Genomic DNA, 20,112 nt, shown 5'->3' with positions numbered 1-20,112 from the left:
TAAGGTATATAAATGCATTCGGTGGAAACCTTGCTGCCGGAGAACTGGAAGAAAAATAAAAATTTCTGTTGATAGCACTAACATATTTGATCAAGAGTTAGGAATGGAGAGGACTTCCCTGGCAGTCACTGGTTAATACTCCTTGCCTCCAGGGCAGAAGGCACCAACCAGTTCCATCCCTGGTTGGTGAACTAAGATCCCATGTGCCCTGTTCAGAGAAGTCAGGAAAATGTAGAAACATTCCGGGAGGAGGTGGGGTCTTCAGTGGACCACTCACATGCTTCTTCCTCCAAAGGCCCAGACTCCGGGACATGTGTGTTCTCTGGATGGAGGTCCTCCTGGGGCCTGAGCTGGTTCTTTTAATAAATGAAGCATCTGGCTCTGCTGTCACTTAGCATCATTCTGACCTTTCCTCCCAAGGAAAAAGCTCCTTGTATTTTACAGTCAGGTTCCCAGGGCCCAGCCTCACACAGAAAGCATCACCTCTTTTGGAGTCTGTGAGTTCCTCAGCAGGTTGGGTGTGAACTGTCCCCAAAGGGAGATGGTGTTAAGGTTGGGGTAGAAAGTAAGAAACTTCTAAAGCAACTGCCTTTTAAAATAAGACACAAAATAGATGAGCTTTCTGTGTCTTTGACATGCATCACTATTTATAGTGTCTCATGAAATCTGTTGGAAACAGATATATTCAGCAGAGCTAAAGACTCTCTCATGGCTGATTTCTTTTATTAATGGCACTTGGTGTGCCAAAAATGGAACTAGGCATGCAAGTTGTGTGTGTGTGTGTGTGTGTGTGTGATATGGGGGCCCCAAGGAGAAATTTTTCCATGGTAGATTTTGTAAAACAGCACAACTTTCAGGATATTTCAAGTGGGTGCTGTAAGTCTAGTGCTCCTTTAGGACTCATTGTGCAACAGCTGAAATAGAAGCCAGTTCTTCAGGATCCCACACCCTAAAAGAGAGAAGGGCACACACGAGACAGGTTCAGAGATGCTGTGATCTTTCTCCTAAGATATTAGTAAAAGTGCCGTGTATAAAGGGCTCTGTGTGGACACAGTGGGGGAAGGAGAGGGTGGGAAGAACAGAGAGTGGCCCTGAAACACAGACATCACCGTGCGTGAAGTGTGGGAAGTTGCTCTGGAACACCTGGAGCGCTGCCTGGTGTTCCCTGACCGCCTGGATTGGCGGGGAGAGGGGGTGGGAGGGAGGTTCAAGAGGGAGGGCTCATGTGTATACTTAGGGCTGATTCACCCTGTTATATGGCAGAAACCAACACAATGTGGTAAAGCAATTATTTGCCAATTAAAATAAATTTTTTTTAAAAAATCAGAAAATTAAAAAATAAAGATAATCAGGGGCTTTAAATTCCTAAGGCGACACCCAAAGATGCAGGTGTTTCCAGGGTGAAGTTTTCAGAAAAACATCCCCGAAAGAGCCACCACAGGTAACTTTGCTGATTCAGACCCCTTGGCTATAATTTGCATTGCTGCTGTTGCATTAGAATAATAGGGAGCTTTGGGGGAGGTTCAAACTGTAACTGGTGATCCACTCTGCAAATTTCCAGATTATTGAAGCTATTATAGAGTGATTCAAAAAGCCACTGAACTAGCCATGGAGGAGGGGGCTGCAGATAAGACCCTGACATCAGCACCATCCACCTTCGTGGCCTAGAATTGAAGATGTCTTCTGTCACGGGCTTGCCAAATGAATGGAACTTAAACGCAGGATACTCAGCTTCGTGGTCAGAGCTGGAAAAGAAACTTCAGCGGGCGATGCTTGACACATTGATAATTTATAACTTCCTCAGCCTAAGCTGGGAGGGTTAGGCCTTGTTCATTGTCAAGAGCAGTTGGCTGGAATGGTCTGTAGTTAGAGACCATAGAAAAAATCATCTGTTTTTTCTTTTGATTAAGGTGGCACTAGTGGGCACGACTGAGTGACTTCACTTTCACTTTTCACTTTCGTGCACTGGAGAAGGGAATGGCAGCCCACTCCAGTGCTCTTGCCTTGAGAACCCCGGGGACAGGGGAGTCTGGTGGGCTGGAGTCGGACACGACTGAGCGACTTCACTTTCACTTTTCATTGTCACGTACTGGAGAAGGGAATGGCAGCCCACTCCAGTGCTCTTGCCTTGAGAACCCCGGGGACAGGGGAGTCTGGTGGGCTGCCGTCTATGGGTCGCACAGAGTCGGACACGACGGAAGCGACTTAGCAGCAGCAGCAGCAGTGGTAAAGAACCCACCTGCCACCGCAGGAGACGTAAGAGACGCGGGTTCCATCCCTAGGTTGAAGCACAACTGAACACAACTGAAGCAACTTAGCACAGCACATAAAATACGCTATCATACTTACTCATTTCTTTGCTTAAATAGTGGAAGAGAATTGTCTCATCTGTCTAACTTTGTTAGCATTCTCTAAGCCATAGAAATAACTGACTCAGGTGAATTCTGGAAGGGAAGAATCCCGGTCACTACAGGGGGCACAGGGAGTGATTTTCATATCAGTGCAAAGAGAGGAGATAATTCTCACGTTCTTTTGGGAACTGACCCTCTCGGTTAGGGTTTAGTCACTGAGTCGCGTCCAACTCTCTGCGACCCCGTGGACTGTAGCCCACCAGGCTCCTCTGTCCATGGGATTCTCCAGGCAAGAATACTGGAGTGGGTTGCCATTCCCTTCTCCAGACTTGAGGCATGAGAGCCAACAGAGGGTGGAGCTGCTCTCGTCCCACCTGGGACTGTGGAGTCTGGGGGCTGCCTCCCACAGGCCAGAGCAGAGTCTCAGAGCTCTGGCTCCTGGAACCCATTAAGTGGAGTGGTCTCCACTCCTTCCCCAGACACTGGGTCTGCTCGTGGTTCAATTCGTTATTATAACTTCTGCTACTGGCCTTGCCCCCAGATTACAGCAGCTAAAGGCAATTAAATTCACCTAAAACACACAGATAATAAAAAGTTGTAATAACATATTACCCAGTTTTCTAGAAAGGCCTAATTGTTGCTGTTCATTATCTCATTATAACAGCATTTTATCCAGAGCCCCCAGTTGGGCTGCCACCTCCCCTGTCCCCCTGAGGGTGATGGAGGGGCCCCAGGTGGGCCCTGTTCTGCCTCGGGGACTCCAGCTCCTTCCCTCCCTCTCCTCACACCCTGTCTGTCTGCTCTCAAGGTGAAGAAACCCCAGGATGTGGTATTCAGGGAGAATATGGTGGTGGTGGCAATGAACAGGAGCCCAGCTTGTCGCCTGGGCTGAGTCTCATGGGGCCCCTTGGGGTGTTCTCTGTGAGCCCAGCACGTTCGTGCTCATCAGCATGCAGGAGACTGGTGAACCTGCTCACCTCCCTGCCGTAGCCAGTGAATGGCCCTGGGTTAGGGTCCCTGCTCGTGTGTGCAGGACAGCTCCCACGCCTCTGCTGGACCCGTCTGTGAAAGTGGTGATCACTCGGCTGTGTCCAACTCTGCCGTCCCATGGACAGTAGCCCACCAGGCTCCTCTGCCCACAGAACTCTCCAGGCAAGAAGACAGGTCGATGGCCATTCCCTTCTCCAGGGGATCTTCTCAACCCAGGGATTAAACCTGGGTCTCTTGCCTTGCAGGCAGATTCTTTATTGTCTGAGCCAACAGGGAAGCCCAAATATTGAGGAGCAACCACCCACCATGGGGCTAGAACCCACAACCCTGGGATTAAGAATCCCATGCTCTGCTGACTGAGCTGGCCAGGACCAATCTGTCCCACGGTCTAAATTACCAGGCTGGAAGGACTCTTCTGCTCACAGGATTAGAATTAGCGCAGGGAAAATGGTGAAATATTGAAGACACAGAAAAAAGTCATCACTTTTCAGCTCATTCTCTGGACGTTATTCCTGTTGGCCTGCCTTCTAGTCGTGTGTGTGTGACTTATCTTCCATGTAGTGGTGGGCACTTGCTGGGTATTTTGGAGAGTAGCTGGACACTGCTGTTCTCACCAGGGGCCTCGTTGGTTAACTGGTCTCCACCTCCAGTCCACACTGACTCCTTCCAGGCTGGTGACAGTGGCACAGCAGGCCCTGGAGCCAGGCTCACTCCTTCATGCATCTGGTCTTTCAGCATTCACATACTCCTGCCTCACACGCGGTGCTGTTCTGACCCCGAAAGGCAGTCAGGAAGAGCATGGCAGCCTTGCCGTCCGGAAACTTAGCGCCCAGGGAGGCAGCAGGTGGTGAGATGTCCCCCTTGTCTTTGGGTGTCAGAGACATTTTCTGAAGGAAATGAGCTCAAAGAGGTTGTCACCTTCTCTAATGGCAGTTATTTCAGTGTATTCAAGCTTGTTTAAGTAGAATACAAGGAGTTTGGTGGGTTTGTTTTTTTTTTTTTTGGTGTCCTAAAAATATATTCATGTCTTTTGTTCTTAAAGAAAACCAACTTCATTCACACCTACCCTTCTTTTTGTCCTTCTCCTTCCCCCATGGTCCCTTCCTGGCAAGTAAGCATGGTCCACACTCTGGGCCTCAGCTCCCCTGCCCCCTCTGGGCTCCTCAGACCGTGTGCATCTGCTTATCCCCACCTGCTGCCCAGTGTGGTGACTCCCCCTCAGCAGAGCCAGGAGGGATGCCCGACCCCTCAGCAGGTGTGGTGCCGGTGTCCTGCAGCTCGCCTGCTCTCGCCATGCAGAAGCTCCAGTACTTTGGGCCCCTGAGCGAAGAGCCAACTCCCTGGAAAAAACCCCGGTGCTGGGAAAGATTGAGGGCAGGAGGAGAAGGGGGAGACGGAGGATGAGATGGTTGGATGGCGTCTCTGACTCAGTGGACATGCGTGCGTGATCAATTGCTTCAGTCGTGTCTGACTTTGTCACCCCATGGACTGCAGCCTTCCAGGCTCCTCTGTCCATGGGATTCTCTAGGCAGGAATGGGAGACGGCGGAAGACAGGAAAGCCTGGCATGCTGCAGTCCGTGGAGTCACAAAGAGTCGGGCACCACTGAGTGACTGAATAACTGACTACAAAGGGAGAGAATTTTGGGGGATGTTGACATTGTTCTGTGGCCCATTTGTGGTGGCTGTCACAGGAATCTTAAGTCTATATTCAAACTCACAGAACTCTATGGCAGAAAAATGAGTTTCACTGTATGTACATTTTAAAATAACCTTTTAAATGACAGAAAAAGATGTATCAGCCTCCTCTCCACCCACCTCTGAACCTCCCTGAGCCCCTCCCACACACACATACACATGCAGAACGCACCACCACTAATAGAGTCATCCCTGCTGTTTCTCATGCCGGCTGTGGTCAGAGTTACATCAGTGTTGACAGGTAGGTGCAGCAGTTTTTTTGGGGTTTTTTTTTGAGTTTTTATTTATTTTGGGGGCCACACCAATGGGCATGCAGGATCTTAGCTCCCCAATCAGGAATTGAACCTGTGCTCCCTGCAGTGGAAGCACAGAATTTCAACCCCTGGCCTGCCAGCGAAGTCCCCAGCAATCTATTTTTTTTTTTTTTTATCATAAAAATGCTATCCATGTTAGCTTGCAATTAGACATTTTCAGTCCACAATAAGGAGTGGGCATTTTCTCTGATCAGAGTGAGCCACTTGTCCTCATTCTTTTTAAGGGCTACATGTGTGTGTGTGTGTGTGTGTGTGTGTGTGTGTGTATGTCTAGTCGCTCAGTTGTGTCTAACTCTTTGCAACCCCATGGACTGTAGCCAACCAGGCTCCTCTGCCCATGGAATTCTCTAGGCAAGAACACTGGAATGGGTTGCCATTCCCTTCTCCAGGGGATCTTCTTGACCCAGGGATCGAACCAGGGTCTCCTACACCGCAGGCTGATTCTTTACCATCTGAGCCACCAGAGTACATATACCATATATTGTTTAGCCATTCCACTGCAGAAGGGCATTCCGATTGTTGAGAGGGTTTGTTTTTTTTTTTCCTTTTGCTAACACTGCTGCAGTAACCATCCTAGTTCGTTTTAGTTCTGTGTGTTCACACAATCATTTCTCTAAGTTAGGCTAGACAGTTTTTTGTTGTTGTTGTTTTTTGGCCATGCCATGAGACTTGTGGGATCTTAGTTTCCTGACCAGGGGTCAAAACCGGGCCCTCAGAAGTGAAAATTTGGAGTCATAACCACTGGGGAATTCTATCTCTAGGATAGATTTCTTTTTTTAAGATTTATCTATTTTTGGCTGTGCTGGGTCTTCATTGCCGCTCGGGCTTTTGTCTAATTGTGAGAGCAGGGGCTACTCTCTAGTTGCGGCGTGCGGGCTTCTCATTGCAGCAGCTTCTCGTTGCAGAGCACAGGTCCTAGGTGCATGGGCTTCAGTAACTGCAGCAAGTGGGCTCAGTAGCTGTACTCCCAGGCTTAGTTGCTCTGTGGCCTGTGGGATCTTCCCGGACCAGAGATCAAGCCCATGTCCCCTGCCTTGGCAGGCGGATTCTCAGCCACTGGACCACCAGGGAAACCACAGGATAGATTCTTAAAAGCGGATTTTCTGGCTCACAGAGCTAGAAAGTTTTAATTTAATAGCCAACTTCAGATGACCCTCATGAAGGCTGCACAAGTTCACACTTCTCAGAGCAGAGATGAGATTGTTTCTCCGCCTCTCATCTGCACTAGGAGTTGTCAGGCTATTTTAGTTTCTTGTCTTCCATCTGATGGATGAAGATCAGTCATGTTTTACACCTTGGTCCACGCGTCCTGGTCATGCTAACGTGCAGGTCTTTGTCCTCCCTCGCCTGCCCCCAGGCCAGCTCTCCGCACCTTTAACCTGACCCCTGCAGCGCCCTCTCCCTCCAACTCTGTCCTCACTCTCTCTTCCCAAGTCATGGGTCTAACCCTGGAACTTTGCTCTTTAAAACTTGTGAATGTCAGTGGACATCTAGGTTGCTTCTGTGTCCTGGCTGTTGTAGATAGTGCCGCTGTGAACACTGGGGTACGTGTGTCTTTTTGAACTACGGTTTTCTCAGGGTGTCACTAGGGAGAAGCTGCTGTGTCACACAGGGAGCCCAGCTTGGTGCTCTGTGATGACCTCGAGGGTGGCGGGAGAGAGGCTCAAAGGGGAGGTGATACATGTATACACGTGGCTGCTGTGCGTTGTGAGGCAGAAACCAGCACAACATTGTGAAGCAGTGTTCCTCCAATTAAAACAAATTTTTTAAATCCTCTGGATGCCTCCCCATTATATTTAGAATAAAATTCACACTCCCGTGTAAGGCATTTAAGGCAGTTTAGATTCTGGCCAAAGTCAACATTTCTGCCTCCCCAAGCTCATCTGCCACCCCTTCCCTCCCTCTGACGTCTCCTCCAGCCCCACCCCTGCCAGCAGCTCCCTGAGAACATCAACGGCTTCACTTCTGTAGGACATCTGTGCCAGGGCTGGGATGGGTGGGGAGTGCTCCTGACCTGCAGCGGGTGGCCCTCCGCCCTGTTTGTGCGACCAGGGGCAGGGATGGGGCAGGGAAGTTTGCCAGGCAGGCACTGGGTGGGGACACTGAAGAGCCTGGGTTTGGAGGTTTGATTCTGGGGTCCATCCCACAGGGGCTGTGAGATTCTGAGCAAATGAGTTTGTCAACTGCTGTGTCTTAGCTTCCTCCTTTGTGAAATGCGGTTAGTCGTAACTCACAGGGCAGCAAGAGCATTTTAACTGCAGACCGTGATGTGGCTTCATACCGTACAGTCACACTTCCCAGGGATGTGCCGAAACCTCTTCTCGGCTGTGCGGGAGGGTGTGGGAAGGGGATTCTCCTGCCCCAGCTTTTTAAAGATTATTTATTTTATTTTGGCTGTGCTGGATCTTCATTGCTGCGCACGGACTTTAGTTGCAGAGAGGCGGGGGTCACCGTCTAGCTGCAGCGTGCAGACTTCTCACTGCAGCGTCTTCTTACTGCGGAGCACGGGCTGCAGCAGTCTCAGCTCCCGTGCTCTGGAGCACAGGCCTGGTAGTTGTGGTGCTCAGCCTTAGTTGCTCCGAAGCATGTGGTATCTTCCCTGGTCAGGGCTCAAACCCGTGTCTCCTGCATTGGCAGGTGGGCTCTTTACCACTGAGCCACCAGGGAAGCCCTCAAAATTATTCTCAAATTACAGTGTCTTTCTATCCTCATATCCATATGAGGTACTGGCTCCATCACCTGGCAGGACAGGGAGATCGGTTGTCTCTGTGCTCAGAAGACTCTGGTCGTTATCTTCTGCTTAGAGACAGACAGTGGTGGTTGAGCAAATGAGCTTGCAATCCAGGTTCCTCCATCACAGCTCTGTGCCCTGGAGCCTGTTGCTGGCTCCCAGGTCACCACCGTGAGGTGTGGGAGTCGGGCTGGATGTTGGTACAAGGTCTGCCAGCCCTCACATGCTGAGGCCTTGGCTCAGGCCCTGAACTCAAGCAGAGAGCCTGGCCAAGCATCTGACCCTTGGAGCCTCCAGTTCACACGCCCTTGGGTGACCAGATGCCCAGCCCTGCACTTCCAGATCCAGATGTGGTTCACACGTTGACTTTTCTCTAAAAATGCTTTTTCACAAATTTTCCCTACGAGTCACAGAGCCTTAAAAGAGTTAAATGAGTGAGTGAGTGGGTTATTTTAGTCACTTAGTTGTGTCCGACTCTTTGCAACCCCATGGACTGTAGCCCACCAGGCTCCTCTCTCCATGGAATTCTCCAGGCAAGAACACTGGAATGGTAGCCATTCCCTACTCCAGGGGATCTTCCCAACCCAGGTAATTGAACCCGGGTTTCCTGCATTGCAGGCGGATTCTTTACCATCTGAGACACCAGGGAAGCCCCACCCCAAACTGTTATAGTTGGCTCTTTATCAACAAACAGAGCAGACTTCAGGTCCCCATTCAGGGAAAAAAAAATCACAGAAACTCCTGCTCTGGAGCCTGCACAAACCCCGGCCCTGGCATGGACTGCCCCTCTGTCCCCTCCACAGATACGCTGGGTTACCAGACCCTGGGCAGCGTTGACCCGGAACACTGTTTAAGTCCATCAGCCCATCAGCCCTTTTCACCAGGACCGGATTTGTTGTAAAACCTTGACACGCTAGTAGTTATCATCACAGTTTAACTGTGTCCTATGTGGGTCAGTGGGCACGAGATGCTGTACTGACCTGTCCGCAAGCCAGGGGCAGAGGGCACGGTCCAGGCCTTTCCAGCTCTCACTTGTTATGATGTAAACACTCCAGGGGGAGACAGTGAAAGCAGCAGGGGCTTTTTTTCCCGGACGGGTGTGTGGAGGTTGTGAGAGAGGCAATGAGTAGGCGAAGGGAAGTACGAAGGCAAAGGGAGCAGTGTACGGACAGTCTGCCCGCCATGCCCCGAGAAGGAGGCTGGCAGACACAGCAGCGCTTCTCTGGGAGCTGCACTGTGCCATTGAGTTCAGAGAGGCAGGTTCTTTGCCCCTGCTGGTCTGGGGCCTTAGTTAGGAAATGGAAGTGGGAGGGGGGATTCCGGGTAAGCCTTCAGAGAATTGCAGAGGAGGAGTAGGAGGGCAGGGGCAGCCGTCGAAAACACAAGTAGTCCCAGGACCCCAGGCAGTGTGGAGGCCAGAGAGGGCGTGAAGAGGGTGAGCAGGAACTGACTTCTGTCCCTGGTCACCGCCCAAGCACCGCGTGAGTCCTGATTAATTTGGAGTGCTTTTTTAAAAAAAAACTTTTTTAAAAAGATTACATGATAAAGTAGGGGCTTCCCTGGTAGCTCAGTCGGTAAAGAATCACCTGCAATGCAGATGAGCCAGGTTTGATGACTCAAAATAATTTTGTTGACTGAGATAGTGAGTTTCAACCCGTCAGAGCCCTGCTTTTCTCCAGTCTCCTTGTCAGAGGTGAAGGCTGGCATGTGCTGGCTGTTGCTGGGAGAACTGTGTGGCCAGACATCAGGAGCCAAGAGAGAACAGAGAGCACGACCAGCCAGTGAGTGTGAAGAGAAGATCTGAGAGGAATAAAAGGACCCCTTCCTGTAGGAAAACTCCAGAAAGACATGGATTATGAGTACTCTCTGGAAGGAGAAGTTGGGAAGGGGGGATGAGACATGCAGACTTTGGGTGAAATGAGCCACACTGCCTGCCTCTGTGTGCCCAGCGACTGCTCGGTTCTCTGGACGAGAAACACAGTTACACCTTGGATAAGCTAATATCAGAACAGCACCTGGTATGTAGTCGCTGCTGGCTGTTTGTTAAGTAAATAAGAAGTTCTGGTGACCAAAAGCCTATGTCAGTGGGGTGGTTGGTCAGCTGGCAGATGTGTTTAGTACCAAACAGTGGGGCAAACGTCTCAGGAGAGTTCCAGCAGACTTAGGAGGGGGAATGTGTCCAACTGAGTGACCGGAACAGGCTTCCTGGAGGAGGCGATACCCAGGCGGGAGCTTGGTGGACTTGAAGGGATGATCCTGGAGTCGTTGTCCAACCTCTCCTGGACCATGGCCACAGCCTCCCACCCACCTCCCCACCTCCAGCCCCACTCACACTTACTCCCCACGCAATCTCCTCCAGAGTATACCCAGGGTTTAAACCTATGATGGACAAGAAAAAGGCCAGGAAGACCCCCTCAGTTGGCCCACCCTGTCCTTCAGCCCCTCTGCCAGCATCGCTGTCTTTTGTCCCCTTTCCTTGCCTTCTTCAGGTCCCATTTGCAGACAGTATCCTCAGCTCCCACCCATCGGTGTTACCCCGTGTCCACAGCACGTTGTGAAGTGTAGCAAGTTCCGGTTTTCGCCACGTATTTATTTTTGGCTGCGTTGGGTCTTTGTTGCTGCACACAGGCTTTCTCCAGTTGCGGCGAGTGGGGGCCTACTCTGTACTTGTGGCGTGCGGGCTGCTCATTGTGGAGCATGCGCTCTGGAGCACAGGCGCTGTAGTTGTGGTGCAGGAGTTTAGTTGCCACGTGGCATGTGGGATCTTCCCGGACCAGGGATCAAACCTGTGTCCCCAGCATTGGCAGGCAGATTCTTAAGCATTGGACCACCAGGGAAGCCCAGAGCTCTTTAAAGAAACAATTTTCTCTTTACCATCTTAGTTTTTAAGCACAATCCCTGCCCATAGCAAACAAGGAATGGATGAATGAAGGAATGAATGAATGGGAGGGTGGAAGAAGGGAAGGAGGGGTGGGGAGTAGAAATGCTGGGCCCTGGCTCAGAGTAGAAGGTAGGGCTGGCTTACACATTTGGAAGCAATCTGAGCAACTGTGAGTGCTGGTTAAGAGTTGAACAGAGAATACTTGGGAAGGAAGAGAGAAAGGCTGAGGATTAGGAACAAGGGGAATTCCAGGTTTATGAGCAAGAGTCCGGCAGGGTCCTGGAGGTGGGGTGCCCACAGGGGGCTACATGGTCCCAGCTGAGCTGCAGGGGTGAAACAGCTGGAAGACAGGCAAGGCCCCGGATCTGCGGTCCAGCGGTTGGGCGGATGGATAGTGGTGTTCACATCGTGTCTGAGTCCGGGGTTAGCTGAAGAGACACGGGCAGAGGAGAATGGAGAATGGGGGCTGCAAGGAAGTGGCGAGGTTCTGGAGACATTTTTCTCTGAGCTGTGGGGGACCCAAGCATTTTACAGAGTGACGGGGAAAAGGTCAGCATCCAGGGAGAGTCTGAGAGGGCAGAGGGGACAAGGGGCGAGTCGAGGCGATGGAGCAGGTTCGCGGGGGCCAAGGGCAGGTCCGTGCGTGTGCAACCCTGGTGGGAGAAGAAGCTCACGGGGTGGTGGCTCTGTCTCTCACCCCTTCTTGTTGACCGGGGGTGGGAGAAAGGGACTCCACGTTGAACTGGAGGCCGAAGCCAAACCAGACAGAGTAAAATCCTAAACACACCCGATCAAGGGGGTGGTGTCTGTCAGGCCACAAAGAATAAGGGCACTGTCCCGCCCTGGATGTCCCCGTGTGTGCTGTGGCATGGTGCAGCCTGTGCTTGCTGACGGGGGCACCCTGTGGACACGGGAAGCAGGAAGAAGCCAGTGGAGATGGGGATTCTGGCCGTTGGCTCTGTGGGTGGTAGGCAGATGCTCAGGGAGGCTGGCTCGTGGGCCTTGAGCTCAATGAACTTTCCAGACCCCCATGAGAAGCCACTTATTTAATCACTTGGTTTCCTTGAAAAAAACAAACTGGCTTCTTTTTTCTGTTGATGAAGGGAATAAATTCTCATAATAGGAAATAGAAAAATACAGAAGAGTTGAAAGGCAAGGGAAAGGGGAAACACAGTTTTACCACTCAAAGCAAGCACTGTGAATATGGAAGGAAATTCATCACAATGTTTTGTTTTAAAGGCATTTTTTTCCTCTTCTCTCCCAAACATCAAGGAAAATAGTCATGGCTTATTCTTGGTGTCACAGAGTAATCTTCCCCACTGGGGAAGATTGTGCTTACAATTTTTAAAAGAGAAGAGAAGCATAGTGTTCCAAGCATATCGAGTATTGGGTAGTGTATACTGGTCCCAAGGGACAGGTCTGTCTGAGAGAAATCTTCTCTGTCTAGGTACTGACTCTTATCTCATTCCCTAACATCCCATAGAAGGAAGGTTGCTTTTAAACGTGTGTATGGGAGCAGTTGCATTTGATTTTTCTGTGGCTCGGACAGGAGAGGCGTAATCTCTTTGAATCATCTTTAACTAAGACCCTGATGCTGGGAAAGATTGAAGGCAGGAGGAGAAGGAGGCGACAGAGGATGAGATGGTTGGATGGCATAACCAATTCAATGGACATGAGTTTAAGCAAACTCCAGGAGACTGTGAAGGACAGGGAAGCCTGGTGTGCTGCGTCCATGGAGTCGCAAAGAGTCAGATATGACTTAGTGACTGAACATAACTGAGAAAACAAAGTCCCCAAAAGAAAAGGACTAGTGTCCCCAAGGAGGCTTGCAGACCCCCACCCACACACGCACCCCAGAGCCCCTGTGCAGTGTGCTGTGGGTGGGAGAAGTCACGCCAGGCTGGAGGTGGCCAGGATTGCTTTGTATGACCTGTGTCTTTATCCTCAGAGAAGGTAGCAGGGCCTGGAACCAACGGCCAGCCCACGCCGCCCTGGATCACCGTGGGGCGCCAGAAGCGCCGAGGACCTCTGGAGCAGCCCCCCAGCCAGGAAGACAAACCTGCGGCCCGGACCTTGAAGTCTGACACAGGAAGGCCTGCCAAGGTACCCGAGAAAACCCAGGTGCTTAGAGCGGACCCTCTGTCTCCCTGTGTATGCAGGGGAGCGCCCCAGGTGGGGGCTGGGGGCTGGGACCCCGTGATGGCCCCATGTCCTGCACGGTCATTATAGCGACCGTTGCCTGTAATGACAGCTGATGTCTGCCCCGTGCATGTGCCAGGGGGCCAGGGCAGCAGAGGAGCCGTGGACCACTCAGGCAGTGCAGCCAGCCCTCTGTTCCCCAGCTCCTTGGCAACATAGCTCAGCATCTGGAGAAAGGGACCCGGGGTGAAAATAACTTCTCATTTGGATGCTAGGCAACCATGTCAGCAGCCCCATCTTGACTCATTTTGCAGTAAATGACTGAGCCCTGCATGTGCTGCTGCCCTGGCCACCCACTGGGGTCTGTACTCTTCACCAACATTCGTAGGGCTGGACCCCGGGGGTCCCTTGTACACTCCAGACTGAAAACAGTTTTCTCCAACCCAAACAGTGGTGTTTAAAAGTAGGCTGAGACTCACAGCTTTTGGGTTCCCCCCAGTAACACGGTAAAAATCCCAAATCATGTTGCAGCCATGTGGGGAAGTGAGCCTGAGCTTGCAGTTGACCTGTTTCTCTTCATCTTCACCAAAACTGCTGCTGTAGCCAAGCTTGGAAAACCTCCTGCAGGCTTAGGGAATTTATAAAACAAATAGTCACCAGTGATCCTGGCATCCACGGTCATCCGAAGTGTCCTAAAAGTCATAAAGCTATCTCTAAACATGGTTCCTTTCGCCTTTCCAGTGGAACCTGGCCCTCTGACCTGGCCAGGGCCAAGGACAGGTCAGGAGCCAGGAGCAGACCGTGAGCAAGTCCATCCTGGAGGCTGGATGGCAGCCAGTCGTGAACCAGAGCTCCCCAAGAAGGTGCCAGCAGTATGAGCCACGTGGGTGGAGAAGCCTTCGGGGCTCATCACCTGTGGTTGTGTTTGTCCCCGTCTGCATCTCAGGTGACGGGACCGCGTGTGTCTTTCTTGTGTCCTGACAGGAGCCCATGAAGCAAGCTGACTTTGTCCGCAGCAAGTCTTTCCTGCTGGCCCCGGCCAAGCCTCCTGCGGACCAGAGGCAGGGGGCAAAGCTCCGCCTCCAGGAGGGGCTGCAAAGAGGAATCTCCTTGTCTCATCAGAATTTGGGTATGAAACAGGAAAATAGTGCTGAGCCCTTAGAAATGCATTTCCAGGTTTGGTCCTGCTTTGTTTTGTTCTGTTTTGTCTTTTCTGAATTGCTTGCTGCCACATTAATTTTTTTAAAAAATATTTATTTATTTTACTGCACCGAGTCTCGGTTGTGGCACATGGAATCTTTGGTTGCGGCATGTGAGATCCAGTTCCCTGACCAGGAATTGAACCCAGGCCCCCTGCATTGAGAATGCAGAGTCTTGGCCACTGGACCACCAAGGAAGTCCTGCCACATTGATCATTTAATTAGTTTTTAATTATTATTATTTTTTACTTATAGAAGAGTGACTTTATTTCCACCTGCTAAAGCAGGAGATGAAGGTTCGATCCCTGGGTCAGGATGATCCCCTGGAGGAGGAAATGGCAACCCACTCCAGTATTCTTGCCTGGGAAATCACATGGACAGAGGAGCCTGGCAGGCTGCAGTCCATGTGGTCTTGAAAAGAGTCATCATCTAAACAGCAGTAATAATTGCTTTATAATATTGTATGTTGATTTTTAAAAAAACAGCTTTTATTGAGAGAATCATTTACACGGCCAAAAAAAAAAAAAATCTCACCCATTTTAAGCATACAATTCAGTGAGTATCTATTTATCAAGTTGTCCAACCATCACAGTCCAATTTTGGACCATTTCCTTCACCCTAAAGAGCTGTCCCATACCCATTCGCAGTCATTCACCATGCTCCCTTCCAGCTTAAGCAACCACTAATCTGTTCTCTGTCTCTCTGTATAGTTGCCTTTTGGGGGGACCCTTCTTATAAATGGCATCATAAAATATGTGTTCTCTTGTTTCTGGCTTCTTTCGCTGAGCATAATGTTTCTAGATTCAACTTTCTTGTGGCATGTAACAGTATTTTTCAGTTTAGTTTTCATTTTGCTAAAATATACTTAACACAATTCACCATCTTAACCCTATCTTAAGTGTCCCTTTCAGGGGTGTTAAGAATATTTACACACAGAGTTCCTGCAGTTTTATCATGCAAGTTTCTCTCAATTCACCACATTGCTGGAACTGTAAATTATCCTATGCTGACATCTTCTTCACACATTTGCACGTTTTATGCTTGAGACCATGGTTAAGACATGTTTTTTAAAAGGCCTCCAAGAAGCTTAAGTGCAAATCCAAACTCGTTTCTCACGTTTCCGTTTGTTTTGTCTTCTCTCCAGCAGCCCAGTCGGCGGTGATGATGGAGAAAGAATTGCATCAGCTGAAGCGAGCCAGCTACAGCAGCACAGATCAGCCCTCCTGGATGGAGCTGGCCAGAAAGAAGTCGCAAGCCTGGAGTGACATGCCCCAAATTATAAAATAGGGCTAACAGTGCTCTGGTAAAGAATGTCTACTTCCTTGACGAGTCACTTCCTTTCAAACTGCCACTCAATCAAGGCAAACAAACTGTGAAACTGAAGAGTGATTTTATCATCAGGTTTCGAGAGAGCGAGCTCAGGGAAGAGGAAGGAACCAGGCAAGCAAGTCAGACGGAGGCACGGCCACAGGCCCCGGGCCAGAGACGCCCGGAGACAAGAACACCATTGAAAAGGGCCCGGGACGAGGTTCTGTGCCCACAGGTATGAATGTGAGTCTTTCAGAATCCCCCGGAGAGAGAGGGCTCAGGCAGCGAACGAAGAAAATGCAGATGAAGCGCAGATACAGAACTCAGGTGGCCTTCCAGGAGAACGTGCGCCCGCGCCTCCACCAGAGATCAGCTCGTGTCTCTGGGCCCCCGTCCTGCCTGCGGAGTCTGTCTTCTCCTTTCACGTTTACCGTTAGGCATGACATTCATGGTGAAACGCAGACGTCATTTTTTCCAAGAGCAGCTATCACAGGGTCCGCTTACATGAAGGCAGCCACTCCACGGAGTGGAAGGAACACAGCGGGCTCCATCGATTCAGAGACTCCTTCCAAAATCAGTTTTTAAACTTTTCCACTCGTCATCCATGTCCTTCACCATTGAACAATGCATTGCCTGTTGAATAAAAGGTTTCAGACCTGACACATGTGTAAGTGTGATTTTTACTCAGGCTGAGAGAGTGTCCTCCAGCAACTGAGTTAAATGCAATGTGTGGCATTTCGTTGAATAAGCGAGTTCATGGTCAAACCTCATGTTGAGTTGATTGGGGAGTTTGGGTTGTATGCGATTCTCCCCACCCCCAGTAAAACTTTGTTGTTCATTTTTGGAAGTCAGAAGCTACTGTAGATTTTTGGCTCTTTATACAACTATTTGATACAGTGCATTAAAAATATAAGATTTCCTTTAAAGTTGACATTTTTCAGCATCTCATTAATCTAACCTGTTTGTTTCTGTTGAAAACTAGGTTATCAGTACATTAAGCAGGATGAATGTGCAGAAGCCAGCAGAGTAAAAGCATGTATTTGAAATCTCAGAATTATGTCTCAATTATATAACGCCTCTCTTTTTAAAAACCTTTCCAATTTGTTCCTGTGAACACGCCAATCTCCATGGGAATGTGTGTAACTGGGGACATTTAGCCTTCAGAATAAAAAAGATCTCATATATAGTATAATTTGATTTTATATACCCTAAGTTCTGCTCCTTTTATTGTATTTTTCCATCCTCATGAATGTTTTTCTGTTAGAACTACACTGCTTCGTTGGGTCTACTGTATTGAAAAAGTCCTGGAGTAGTTGTTTTTTTTTCCCCAAATTGATCTATTAATTGCATTCTCTTAGAGAACACCAATGCGGAATTTGCTGGTGCACGTGCTCTAAGCAAGAACTCCCTTCATCCAGTCTTGCTCCAAAAGCTTGGACATGAATAGCTTTAACTAAGAAAAAACTGTGTTGGCTATTATTACTCAGCGCCATGGTTTCTCCTGTTAGCAGAACATTTCAGATGAACCATTTTGAGGCAATGGATTTCACTGTGAGATCAAAGGTATTTGGTTCCATTTTGTTCAAATACAGGTTGATACCCTCTCTGTGTTTCAAGACTGGCTTTTGTTCTCTCTGGCACCTGAGAAGTTAGGAGAGTATAGAGTTTTCAGACTCAGGGAATTCACTGGGATTGGGAGTGGGGGGTGGTATTGCAGCTGCCACCTTTCCCTCGGCCCTGCGTGGAGGTGGTAACCCTCTTCCCTAACAAGAGAAGTTGAGACAGAGACCAAAATTTAAGATGATATGGGCAGTCTAGAATGGCAGCAGAGATGCTAAAAGCCTGAAAGGAATTGTCAGCCTCGGTTTTCCTATCAATAAAGACAGCAGTTCCTGAGTCTCTCTTCTGTCCCAGGCACTGCTCTGAGTGCTTCTCAGATTATTGTTTATAATCCTCTCCACAATCCTTCAGAGGTAAGAACCTATCTCCACTTTGCAGATAAGGAAACAAGAGGCACTTTATTGCGATAAAGGTTACCTGTCCAAGATCTCACAGCAGAGCGCCTGGAAGTAACCCCAGGCCCCATGCCTTTAACTATGACCCTTGAGTGGATCCCCATTTTTAAAAAGTAGTAGTGTGGAAGTGAGTATGTCCTCAGAGACGTAACACAAAAGGAGCACTAAATTTGCCTCGAGGGCTCTTGCGTAGCTAGAGGCTGGATTTTTGTGTCTTCCCAGAATTCACAGGTTAAATCTGAATGCCCAGTGCAGTGGTGTTAGGAGGTGGGGCTTTGGGGAGACGATTAGATCGTGAGGATGAAGCCCTTATGAATGGGATTAGTGCCCTCATAAAAGAGACCCCAGAGAGCTCCCTTGCCCCTTCTGCCATGTGAGGATACGGTGAGAAGATGGCTGTGTACATCCAAAAAGAGGGCTTTCACCAGGTGCTGAGTCTGCAGGCACCTGGATCTTGGACTTCCTGGCCTCCAGAACTATGAGAGACCAATTTCTGTTGTTCATAAGCCATTCATTCTGTTATAGCAGCCGAAACAGAGTAAGAATAAGGTACCTCATGATGCTCCCCCTGGTGATCACCTTCACTCCCAGCCTTCAATTCCATAAAAGGACTGGAGAAGGTTTGAGGATTCTTTTGTATTTTGTAATCCTGATCACCTACACAGACAACAGGGTGTTTCCATTCATTCCTTCACTTCATTTAGTTCCCCACCTGTGTGTGGACGCTCTACCAGGGGACTAGGGGCAGCCTGATGAGCAAATGGACAACCTGCATTCTATTTATGGGAGGTGCACTTCGTAAATAACCATGAAAATGAGGAAACATGTAACAAGAGAATCACATGCAATGGTGGGCCTGAAACAGAGGGACTTGGTTGTGGCCAAAAGTCTCCTGGAGATTGGGTGGTTAGGAAAGGGTTTGCTCAAGAGATATGTGTGTGCTCAATCGCTTCAGTCGTGTCTGACTCTTTGCAACCCTATGGACTATAGCCTGCCAGGCTCCTCTGTCCATGGGATTCTCCAGTTAAGAATACTGGAGAGGGTTGCCATGACCTCCTCCAGGAGATCTTCCTGACCCAGGGATTGAACCCAAGTCTCTTGTGTCTCCTGTATTCTTTACCACTAGTGCCACCTGGGAAGCCCTTGCTCAAGAGATGACTTAATTATAGAAATGAGCCAGCCATGCAGAGATCTGGATCCACTGTTCTGTTCCAGAACACTGTATCTTGGCATGCTCAGGATGAGGGGAAGAAGGTGTGGACATCAAGAAGCAGGCCATATGAGGAGACAGATTTGTTCTGAGTGCTTTGGAAGTCAGTGAAGGTGAATGATGGAGGGGATGGGATTTATATTTGAAGACGATGGCTGTAATGGGAATGGTTTGTGTGGAGACACAGTGGCAGCAGGAGGCTGGAAGGCTCTTGCCGTGGTCCATGTGGGACCATGGTGGTCTAGAGTCATGGTAGAGGTGGAGAGAAGTGGGTGATTCAAAATGCTTTTAAAAGGGTAACATTTGTGTGCTGCTGGATATGATTTTGAAAAGGAAAGTGTGGAAATGACACCTACTTTTTTTGAGTGTTTGATACTGGAATTTCAATTCTGTGTTATTTATGTGTTTATTTTTGCATATGCTGAGTCTTGGTTCCTACCCGCAGCTCTCTCTAGTTTCAGTGAGCAAGGGCCACTCTTTCCTTGTAAGGCACAGGCTTCTTGTTGCAACACTTCCCTTGTTCCAGAACACAGGCTCTAGGCACATGGGCTTCAGTACTTGGAGCACACGGGCTCAGTAGTTGTAGTGCATGGTCTTAGTTGCTCCAAAGCATGTGGAATCTTAGCTCCCCAACCAGGGATCGAACCATGTCCCCTGCATTGGCAGGCAGATTCTTAACCACTGGACCACCAGGGAAGTCCAATACCTACATTTTTTGTTTCAAGATGCTGATGAATCATATCATTTACAGAAATGGCAGGGAGGGGGCTGATATACCACCAAAAAGGAGTTCAGTTGTGGACATCTTAAAGTTGCGATTCCCATTACACCTGTAAGGGGGAATATAAAATAGAGTTACAAACTGAGACATCATCAGGATTAGACGGGCTAGGAATGCAAGGCGTGGAAGTAGGAGAGAAGAGTCCCTGGGCTGACCTGAGGATTGGCCAACACTTCTAGATCCTCAGAAAGAGGAGCGAGCAATGGAGACAGGGAGGGTCTGTGAAGGAGGAGGAGGCAAGAGAAGGAGGTGTTGGCAGGAGGGAGGCATAAGTTGTGTAGGGGAGTATCTTCCAAGAGATGGGGATGAGGGTGATCCCTGACCCCGGGAACATGGAGGTCATAGGTGACCTTTTCCACTTCAGTGGAACATTGAGAGCAGAAGCACAGGTAGAGTGGGTCAAAGCCAACCAGGCTGTTGACACGGGAGCTACACTCAACTTTCAAGAACTATTGTTGTGAACGTGTGTGTGCGTGCTCAGTTGCTTTAGTCATGTC

General features: G+C 49.4%; 1 protein-coding gene and 1 non-coding gene across 8 annotated transcripts in view; one reads left to right on the top strand and one right to left on the bottom strand.

Annotated features, from left to right (window-relative positions):
• Window positions 1–16,269, top strand: part of CRACDL (CRACD like) — a 130,415-nt gene extending 114,146 nt beyond the window's left edge. For 4 of the 7 annotated variants that reach the window (XM_024999295.2, XM_010809797.4, XM_010809796.4 and 1 more), the window contains 3 exons: window positions 12,912–13,084; window positions 14,087–14,231; window positions 15,446–16,269. In XM_024999295.2, coding sequence (XP_024855063.1) covers window positions 12,912–13,084; window positions 14,087–14,231; window positions 15,446–15,588 — 461 coding nt within the window. In that variant the 3' untranslated portion in view covers window positions 15,589–16,269. Of the gene's footprint in view, window positions 1–1,561; window positions 13,085–14,086; window positions 14,232–15,445 lie in introns of those variants that run through there. The other 3 variants (XM_002691169.6, XM_005212405.5, XM_005212411.5) reach the window with 3 other exon arrangements.
• TRNAE-CUC (transfer RNA glutamic acid (anticodon CUC)) lies at window positions 14,426–14,498 on the bottom strand. Its single transcript has one exon. It is a non-coding gene; the product is annotated as a tRNA-Glu (tRNA).
• Window positions 16,270–20,112: the final 3,843 nt, after the last annotated feature.

Source organism: Bos taurus, chromosome 11, assembly GCF_002263795.3.
Source record: "Bos taurus isolate L1 Dominette 01449 registration number 42190680 breed Hereford chromosome 11, ARS-UCD2.0, whole genome shotgun sequence".
Taxonomy (NCBI): domain Eukaryota; kingdom Metazoa; phylum Chordata; class Mammalia; order Artiodactyla; family Bovidae; genus Bos; species Bos taurus.
This window is presented reverse-complemented; position numbering and strand designations above follow the sequence as displayed.